The sequence below is a fragment of the Myxine glutinosa genome, chromosome 5 (genome assembly GCF_964187855.1).
Source record: "Myxine glutinosa chromosome 5, kmMyxGlut1.1, whole genome shotgun sequence".
NCBI lineage: Eukaryota > Metazoa > Chordata > Myxini > Myxiniformes > Myxinidae > Myxine > Myxine glutinosa.
The window spans coordinates 30,397,884-30,408,716 of record NC_136265.1 but is presented as its reverse complement, the minus strand read 5'-3'; the positions used below and the strand labels follow the sequence as shown (position 1 = coordinate 30,408,716).

At 44.6% G+C, this 10,833-nt stretch overlaps 1 protein-coding gene across 1 annotated transcript in view; it reads right to left on the bottom strand.

Annotated features, from left to right (window-relative positions):
• The window catches only part of LOC137414721 (uncharacterized), a 29,401-nt gene that overhangs the window by 1,551 nt on the left and 17,017 nt on the right, over positions 1-10,833 (bottom strand). Inside the window, exon 3 of the mRNA XM_078777268.1 lies at positions 3,989-4,096. Coding sequence (XP_078633394.1) covers positions 3,989-4,096 — 108 coding nt within the window. The remainder of the gene's footprint in view (positions 1-3,988; positions 4,097-10,833) is intronic.

Genomic DNA, 10,833 nt, shown 5'->3' with positions numbered 1-10,833 from the left:
TCACTCTCTTACTATGTCTCTCCAAAAAGACTGACTGGACAACCCTCCCATCTACTTTCTCAACAACCCTCTCCAAGAAGTTCTGTCACTCAAGCTTTTGGGTCTCACTATCTGCCATGATCTTTCCTGGGAAAACCACATTTCCAAGCTGGCCTCCAAAGCCAGTCGCCGACTGGGCATCCTCGGTCATGCGAAGTCCTTCCTTGGCACCTCTGAGCTCCTCACCACATGCAAAGCTTTCATCCGTAGCTTGATGCGGTACTGCTCTTCCCCTCTGGGCTGGTGCACCTGCCTCACACCTAGCTCGGCTTCACGCTGTTGAAACCAAAGCTTTCAGAATCATTGGAATCTCCCGCGATGAAGCTAACTCTGAGGGCCTTTCACTCACTCACCGCAGGCAGGTTGGTGGACTTTCTGTATTCCACCGACTCCTCTCTGGCCTAGCTCCCCCAGCTCCACCTGTGCTCTGTCCCCCAAATATTCTGACAGGTCACACAAGATCTGCAAGAAACCCTCTTCTGGTGAAACTGCCAAAATCAAGACTCTGCTCACCTTCACTCTTTCATTGCTGTTTTCTCCCACCTCGAGAACAAACTCCCTCAGTCTCTTCAATCCCACTCCTCCCTCCAGGTCTTTAAAACAGCTGTTCACCACCATCTCTTGTCTTCCCCCATCCAAAAGCTTGATCTTTTCTACCCCTGTTAATTTCACCCCAAATACACTTTTTTGAAATACCGACTTCTTTCCTTGAAGTCCTAGCAGTGTCCATGTGTTTTATACCTCTCCCACCCCCCATTCCCATGCCTTCACCCCCAAGCCCTCTCCCTCACAGATCTCCCGATGTCCCTGTTCTCTACTGTTGTACTTGTGTGCTTCCCTCTCTCCCCATCTTGTCTCCCGCTCCCTCTTTTTATATATCTTGTTTGTCTGGTTGAGCAGTCATTATCCTTTCCAGCACCCATTCCGGCTGCTCGGTGTGGCCGCACAGACTTAGGCCTCAGCCTATAAAGTGTCTATGTCCCTTTAGTCTTTCTGTGAATGATTGTCATTGTTTGGCATATTTTTGTGACAGCCAGCCATTTTGCTTTCCCCAAGAGGTAGGCTGCTCAACAGGGGTCACCGATGGTACCCATGCCGCCATGCGAGGTAATCAGAAGTACAAATATGGAACCGAATGAAAGCTTCCATGATAAAACATATTGATGGGACTTCGGGGAATTGGGAAGATGGATTAGTTTAGAGAACTTTACACAGGGAACCTTCATGATGACATGGGAAAATTAGCAGGTGTTTATTTACTGCTCTTCAGTTTGAAGTGTTGGCAAAATATCAAGTATATTCAGTATTAAAATAAAAGTATATATTTATTTGACAGATTGTATCAGGGTTCGAGTTATGCGTTGTCTGCAAGATACACAAAATTTAGTAAAAGAGAGTCTTCCCTTTAGATAAATCTCACTTGTAAAACAATCATGGACCTGAATGCTGGCCCCATCTTCTACCATCATAACTCACAGAAATAACGAAATAAATATACCACAACCATTTTCCATCGTCATCAAATTCCTTTTGCGTTCCCAAGTTATATTCCTGTATTACCCAACTCAGTTAAATCCTAAATTCTGGCATGTCTTTGTACCTGATTTTGTTGGAAATGACACCACAAATACTTGTATTTCAATAAGACAGTATGCCCAAATTGAACAAATCAACTACCTCCTGTATTTTCACTCAAACAAGCATTACGCCAGATCCCCCGTCGGTGAAGTGATGTGAGTTGACAAAGTGGAAGACTCAAGGCGGCCATCTTGGATTTTGACGTGACGACCCAATTTTCAATAGCGTTCTTCCTTATGCCTAGTTGCACCCACACACCAAATTAGAATTCGGTCCGTCGCTTACGCACGCACGCACGTCCGCGCGCACGTCCGCATGCACGCACGCACGGACGGACGCACACACGGACGGAGGGGAAAACCATAGTCCCCCTTTCGCTCCGTGCTGCGACGGGGGACAATGACCTGCACCCTGCTATCCCCTGCACCTGGGGAAAAAGTGCGCTTGGAAAATTTCAGGCACATGTGACGCACACACGGGTATACCCCACACATCAGCTTTCCTCTCCATATTACCAGGAGATACCCGATCTCCATATTTCCAGCAGCCGACACGGCTTTGTTGTGAACGGCCAACAAACAGCTCTTTTCAAATACAACTGAGGAAATGACCAATTGCCATTAAAATGAATATCTTAATAAGGAGTTGTAATAATTAACGTTTACTGTACCAGTGTTAAAAGCATTCAATAGGGTTCCACGTGAAGTAGTGACATGGGCATTGAGGAATTTAGGAGTGGAGGAATGGTTGATCAGAGTAGTGATGGCAATGTACAAAAGAGCATGCACAGCTGTAAGGACGAAGGATGGGAACAGTGGTGAGTTTGAGGTGAAGGTGGGAGTGCATCAGGGGTCGGTACTAAGTCCACTACTATTTGTAGCTGTGATGGAGGTGCTGGCTCGGAAGGTAAAGGAGGGTTTACCGTGGGAGTTGTTGTATGCAGATGATCTGGTGTTGATTGCAGAAAGTATGGATGGACTGAAGGAGAAGATGAACAAGTGGAAGGAATGTATGGAGACAAAAGGTCTGAAGGTGAATATCGGAAAAACGAAGGTGATGGCAAGCGGTAAAGCATGTGGTGAGGTGGAAAGAACTGGGAAGTGGCCGTGTGCTGTGAGCAGGAAGGGTGTCGGAGTGAATTCCATTCAATATACAATGTGTGCAGGGTGGGTTCATCAAAAATGTAGTGGTCTGAGAGGGTCATTAACCAGTGTGGCAGCTACATTCAAGTGTAAGGTGTGCACAGAGGGAGCTGCAGATGGAGGAAATGTTAAATTGGATCTTGGAGACGGCGTGAAGCTGGAAGGTGTGAAAACATTTTGTTACCTAGGAGACATGCTGAATGGAGAAGGTGGATCAGACTCGGCAACGGTTGCTGGAGTGAGATGTGCATGGAAGAAGTTTCGGGAACTGAGTGGCGTGCTGACGAGGAGGGGAGTATCGTTGAAGCTGAAGGGAAAGGTGTATGCTGCATGTGTGAGAAGTGTTATGATTTATGGGAGCGAGACATGGGTAATGAACGTAGAGCAGCAACGAAGGCTGGAAAGGGTGGAAATGCGAATGGTTCGGTGGTTGTGTGGAGTATCGTTGAGAGAGAGGAAGACAAATGATGAATTGCGTAAGATGGTGGGAATAGAGCCTGTGATTGATGCTATGAAGAGAAACAGGTTGAGATGGTTTAGTCATGTGTTGAGGAAGGATGAAAGTGACTGGTTGAGAAGAGTGATGGAAATGAATGTAGAAGGAAGTAGATGACGGGGAAGACCGAGAAAGACTTGGCTAAAGATGGTCGAAGAAGAAATGCGGGCAAGGGGGTTAACAATGGGAGATGCAGAAAATAGGGCAAAATGGAGAAGATTGTCATGGGGCCCGCAAGGTTAACCCCCGCTCTAGAATGGAAAATTGCCTTAAAATGCCTGTTGTTGTGTTGTTGTTGTGCCAGTGTTAAAAACCAGCGTGGTTTCTGGTTCTGATGCGGTACCGAGCCATGCTGCTCATCCATTAGATATGTAAAAATACCCTTCTGGCTGTTGAATTTTACATCATTCCACGAAATCGTCATTACTATTACATGTCTCTGCCGTAAAATTTTGCTGTCAGTGGCAGTCAGGGAAAACAAAGGTTTCACGGCAAAACTCAAACTGAAAGTTTGTCGTTTTGCAGAACACGGAAACAGAGAGGCTGGTGGTGTATTTGATTTACGGAAGATTATTTACCAGGACCTTAAATAGCTTTGGAATTACATATACATTTATGGTGGTAAAATATGCGAACGAACTGCAATTAAAGATAACAAATGTGAACAAGGTGAAAAGAGGAACAGAAAATTCAAGGTAAAATCGCTCTATACTTTAGAGACTTTTCAGCTCACCATTTACATTGTAAGAATCTTCATTCAGCTCTTCCTTAACACGGATTGGTTTTGGAGTTGGAAGAGAGTTATCATGGAGACATGTCTCCTCAACTTGACCAGTTTCACCTGCACAACATCCAACGTTAGAGCAGTACAACATTTTAATTATGGAATAAATGTCCTTATTCAGCAGTAATTAATCCTTTCATTACAATTTATTTTCATATTCGATACAATAACATATTCGATACAATATTCGATACAATGGATTATCATCAATTTGGTTTCAGACCTGGTCACTCTACTCTGGACATGCTGCTTCTGCTTTCTCAACAATGGATGGAGGTCCTCAACGCCAAACAGGAAATTAGAGCTGTCTCCCTTGACATTTCACGTGCCTTCGATACGGTCTGGCACCCTGCTCTACTCTCCAAACTCTCCTCCTTTGGTATCCATGGAAATCTCCACGCATGGCTGGCGGACGTCCTCTCTGGTCGTAGTCAACGTGTGGCCCTGAATGGGTTTCTCTCATCTCCCCTTCCTGTTCAGGCTGGAGTTCCCCAAGGTAGTGTTCTGGGCCCTGTGCTTTTTCTGGTCTTCATCAATGATCTCTCTGACTCTCTTGAAAATCCTCTGTATCTCTTTGCTGATGACTCTACTCTCTGTCGCTCCATTCCTCATCCCTCAGATCGGCAGTCTGCAGCCTCCTCACTCTCTGCAGACCTGGACAAAATCACAGACTGGTCAAACAAGTGGAACATGTCTTTCAATCCTGACAAATCTCACACTCTTACAATGTCTCTCCGAAAGGACCGACTGGACAACCCTCCCATCTACTTTCTCAACAATCCTCTCCAAGAAGTTCTGTCGCTCAAGCTTTTGGGTCTCACTATCTGCCATGATCTTTCTTGGGAAAACCACATTTCCAAGCTGGCCTCCAAAGCCAGTCGCCGACTGGGCATCCTCCGTCGTGCGAAGTCCTTCCTTGGCACACCTGAGCTCCTCACCACATACAAGGCTTTCATCCGCAGCTCAATGGAATACTGTTCCCCCCTCTGGGCTGGTGCTCCTGCCTCACACCTTGCTCGGCTTCACGCTGTTGAGGCCAAAGCTTTCAGAATCATTGGAATCTCCTGCGATGTAGTCAACGCCGAGGGCCTTTCACTCACTCACCGCAGGCAGGTTGGTGGTCTTTCTGTCTTCTACCGACTCCTCTCCGGCCTTGCTCCCCCAGCTCTCTCTGTGCTCTGTCCCCCCAATATTCCTTCAGGTCGCACAAGATCTGCCTGCAACCCTCTTCTGGTTAAACTGCCAAAGTCTAGGCTCTCTGCTCACCTTCACTCTTTCATTCCCCTTTTCTCCCGCCTCTGGAACAAACTCCCCCACTCCCTTCAATCCCACTCCTCCCTCCAGGTCTTTAAAACAGCTGTTCACCACCATCTCTTATCTTCCCCCATCGAAAACCTTGATCTTTTCTACCCCCGGTAATTCACCCCAGAGTCCTTGCAGTGTTCATATGTTTTAATCCTCTCCCACCTCCCCCCAAGTCCTCCCGATGTCCCTGCTCTCAAATGTTGTGTTTGTGTCCTTCCCCCTCTCTTTTGTGTCCTTCCCCCTCTCTCCCCATCTTGTCTACCGCTCCCCTTGTTTTTTGTGTTTTGTGTGTCGGTTTGTCTTTTTGTGTGATTAATGTTAGCTCTTTCACGAGCCTCGATCTTGTATACAAAAAAAAAAAAAAAAAAAAAAAAACTCAGCTCATGCAAGAACCCCCGTTAATTCACCCCAGATCCACTTTTTTGAAATACCAACTTCTTTCCTGGAGGTCCTGGCAGTGTCCATGTGTTTTATACCTCTCCCACCCCCCCCCACTCCCCTTCCCATGCCTCCTCCCCCCAAGCCCTCTCCCTCCCATGGATATTTTGTTGTCCCCGTTCTCTGCTATTTTACTTGTGCGCTTCCCTCTCTCTCCCCATCTTGTCTCCAGCTCCCTTTATTGTATGTTTTGTGTGGCGTTTTTTTTTTTTTTTTTTTTTTGGAAAAAGGTGGTTACTTATTGTTCAGGTTACCTTTTTCAGGTTACTTTTTTCTTTTTTTTTCTTTTTTTCTTCTTTTTTTGTTTTTTTTTGTTTCCCGTTCTCTGTTTTTTTTCCCCCGTTGCTTCCCCGTTCTCTGTTTTTTTTTGTTTGTTTCCACATTCTTTGTTTTTTGGGGTTTCCCCGTTCTCTGCTGTTTTACTTGTGTGCTTCCCTCTCTCTCCCCATCTTGTCTCCCGCTCCCTTTATTGTATGTTTTGTGTGTGCGTTTTTTTTTGTGATTAATGTTAGCTCTTACACAAGCCTTGGTGTTGTATGCAAAAAAAAAAAAAAAAAAAAAAAAAAAAGAAAAGAAGAAGAAGAGAGACAGGGCAAAAGAGCAGCATACTGACAGTGGGGTTGGAGCTGGATGCAACAAGCAAGGGAATGAGGAGAAAAGAGGGTAGGAAGGCTGGAAGTAAGAGCATCAGATAACATTGGATTAATTGGGGTATGAAATATTGCAGGCAGGGATGGAATATCACATCAGATGGTGGAATATCACCAACTTGAATCCCTGGATGTAACTATGCACAGAAGCAGACAAAGGAAGGAAGTCTCTCCAATCAGAAATTGGAGAGAAAAAACAAAGAAAACCAAAAAGGTGGTCTGAGCCTGGATTTTTGGAATATTTCCAGGTGAGAAGATGACCCTGAAAAACTCTACCGATCTGGGCTTTATGGCAGAGTGGCCAGACCTCTACTCTCCTCAGTGAAAGACACGTGAAAGCCCGTTTGGAGTTTGCAAAAAAGCACCTAAAGGACTCTCAGACAGTGAGAAACAAGATTCTGTGGTCTGATGAAACAAAGATTGAACTGTTTGGCTTCCGTCTGGCCACTCTGCCATAAAGCCCAGATCGGTGGAGTGTTGCAGTGATGGTTGTCCTTCTGGAAGTTTCTCCCATCTCCACACAGGATCTCTGGAGCTCAGCCAAAGTGACCATCGGGTTCTTGGTCACCTCTCTTACCAAGGCCCGTCTCCCCCGATTGCTCAGTTTGGCCGGGCGGCCAGCTCTAGGAAGAGTCCTGGTTGTTCCAATCTTCTTCCATTTAAGAATTATGGAGGCCACTGTGCTCTTGGGAACCTTCAATGCAGCAGAAAATTTTTTTTGTAGGCTTCCCCATATCTTTGCCTCGACACAATCCTGTCTCTGAGCTCTGCATGCAGTTCCTTCGACCTCATGGCTTGGTTTTTGCTCTGATATGCATCGTCAGCTGTGAGACCTTAAATAGACAGGTGTGTACCTTTCCAAATCATGTCCAATCAATTGAATTTACCACAGGTGGACTCCAATCAAGGTGTAGAAACATCTCAAAGATGATCAAGAGAAATGGGAGGCACCTGAGCTAAATTTCAAGTGTCCTAGCAAAGGGTCTGAATACTTATGTAAATGTGATATTTCAGTTTTTTCTTTTTAATAAATTTGCAAAACTTTCTAAAATCCTGTTTTCTCTTTGTCATTATGGGGTATCGAGTGGAGATTGATGAGGGAAAAAATGAATTTAAACGATCTCAGCATAAGGCTGAAACATAACAAAATGTGAAAAAGTGAAGGGGTCTGAATACTTTCTGAATGCACTGTATATGTGGGGAGTAAATTGAAGAAACAAAGAGAATGTAGAACGGGAGGAAAAGGAGTTGAGCGGAGTTTGGGACTGAAGGGACGGGAATATTGGACGAGATTTAAAGGAAATAGGGCAGGGACTTTTATGAGATATATCGCCAAGGGTTGGGGGTCAGGGAGTTCCCCATGTAGATGCCCCTCAAAATGCTTTACTAGATGATGATGATGTCATTGGCATACAAATCAGGAAAAGTAGTTCCACAAGTCAAAAAAAAAAAGACTAAAAAAACATGGCAGGATGGAATCGCCAAAAAACAACCAAACAAGGTAGGAAGGAATGACAAGGTAGGAATGGCACCATAATAGAACACCACAATCCTTTTACGGATTACCACAACACCACAATGCTGTCACGACATATTTTGACAATTTCCGTCTTTAAATCCCACAACAAATTATATTTTGGGATCAAAGGTCAAAGTCCGTAATAGGTCTATAACTTGAGAATGGCTAAATGGATCCAATTCAAATTTGGTACAGGTATGTACAATGATGTAAAGATTAACTGATTCGATTTTGGGGCCAAGAGGTCAAAGGTCAAAGTCTGTAATAGGTCTATAACTTGAGAACGGCTAAGTGATCTAATTACCTCCGCGACCAAAGGTGGATTGAGATGATGTTTTCACCCCTGTCTGTTTGTTTGTTTGTTTGTCGGGTCCGTTTTTGAACAAAATATCTCAAAAAGTTGTGGACGGATTAGGCCGAAATTTGGCAGAGGTGTAGCGTATTTGACGAGCACGAAACGATTCGATTTTGGTGAAGATCCGGATTCGGATCCGGCTACTCAAATTTTTAAAGTGATTCTTCACCACTGGGAGATCGGGCCAAAAACTATACATAGCAGGATATCTCAAAAGGTTATGGACGGATTTGGACGAAACTTGGTGGACAGGTTGCGAGTCTGACAAGGACGATTCGATTCAATTTTGGTGAAGATCCGGATCCGGATCCGGATCCAGGTGGTAGAATTTTAAAAGTGATTCTTCACCATTGAGTGATATGGCCAATGTGGAAGTGTAACTCAGTGTAACTTATTAATTGGCACTGGTAACTTATTAATTAACACTGGTAACGAAGCAGATACATTTTACCTGCAAACTCTGTGAAAGACGAGTTCGTAAATGAGTGTCAGGAATGTGCCCGAACATGATAATCTCTTGTCCACCTGGTCACAGCCCCTGGCTGAAGCACCCCCCTATCGTTTGGTAAACGGAACTCACAGCAGGAGGGGAGCGAGCTGATGCCAGGACTTGGTGCATGCATGACCTCGGGGCATTAGCGGAGAAAGGATTAACGTTCAGCGGACAGGGGATTAAGTCCAGTTTGTCCATATAAACGAGAGCAAACGTTGAGTAAAAAGAACTTGTGAGCAGAAGCTCTGACCGACGGGAGTGGCGGAGGAACATCGGCCGAACGAGAAGGACCATGCGAAAAGAGTTAACCTGGTCCATTGAATTAAGCGGTATCATTTGGTAATTGGAATGAAGTGAATAACCAGTTAATAAACCAGACCTTTTGTAAAACCTGTGTCCGGTCATTGGAGTCTTGAGTCTCAGCTACAAATTCCCCTACAATCTGGAGGCACCGCTGGAATTTCGAGTGGACGTCGTCAAGGTAAGCATGACGTCTTGGGGATCTGTCCATTATGAAATATGAATTCTGAAGATGGAGGATTTGGTGTGTGGGACTTGCGATTGTCCATAGGTAATACAAGGATGAAACGTTTTAAATGATTCTATTTATTCGTGTGCTTGCGAGGATATGATTTATTATACGCTGGGTATTAAAAGCCTTACTCTGGTCTGCAGGCAAATCGGCTCATGAAGTGCACCATGAGACGATTTGTTTGCCGGTTCGGTAAGGTTCGGTAAGGTCCGTACACGTGTACAATCGTGTACACCCGTTTTAAATAGAGAATTTTTTTTTCAGTTTTCCCGCCATGTCTAAAACTCGTTCGATCAACAAATAAATTCATGACAGACAATCCCACCTCATGCCGGTCCAGAATTATTGTGAAAGATGGCGATTGGATAAAAATTGCATACCAACACTCCCTCACTGTCCCTCATTGTCCCTCATGTCCATTCCGGCACCCTGTCTCTTGCTCCCGCTCCTTCTCCCTCCCCTCCCTCTAGTTCTCATAGGCGGACGTTTTGCGAGAAGCAAAGCGTTTTGCAGGAAGCTTCCAGGAAGCAAAGCCAGGGCTGTTGCTTTTTGTGTATTTTCTCTGCGCCCCATACTCGCAGATTTGGTTGGTACAAATATTTTATTGAAAGGTGAAAGATGCTTTTGTGGAAGAGCAATGGCAGACCACCCATTGTCACCACTTTCATGAGCTCAGAGAAATAAAACAGCTAGTGGAAATCGGCAGCAGAGTGGGAATCGGCAGACAATGGAACAGCTAGCGACGAGTGTTTGTGAGTAACAACCACCCTCTGGTCGAGGCTCATAGGAGGGGTGATGCTTACTGATTCGGCACGCTTACAATAGGTGTTAATGGTGGGATGTCAGAGGTTTTGGTGTGGTTTAATGTTCACACTGTTTTGGAAAATAATGCTCGATGCAACATGATCCTAAAAAGAACCCATCCCTACATCTGATGATCAAGGAGATGGAAGGAATGGAAAATTTGAAGTATTAAAGTTACGGAACTCAAAATGTCTGGGTTTGGATGTAGTCATTAAAGGATTGAGTCATTCATTGGTGTGATGATGGTCCTAATATTTATTTATCTGGTTAAGTGGGTCCCAAGGTATGGTCACCGTACTCGCAAGCCGTTCGCTTTGGCTTTGCGAATGGACCAAACCATTTCATGTAAATAGAGGGGGGGGGGGGGGGTTCTGTGGTCGTTACTGCCACGTGGTTTGAATAAAATAGTTGTTGATTGAACTAGTTGACGGATATATAAATCCCATTCGGATGTCAAGTGAATCGAATGAAAATTAAGGATTTTTCAAATTGTTGTGGACTTTGGCCTATGTTGAATAAAATAGTTGTTGATTGAACTAGTTGACGGATATATAAATCCCATTCGAATGTCAAGTGAATCGAATGAAAATTAAGGATTTTTCAAATTGTTGTGGACTTTGGCCTATGTTGAATAAAATAGTTGTTGATTGAACTAGTTGACGGATATATAAATCCCATTCGAATGTCAAGTGAATCGA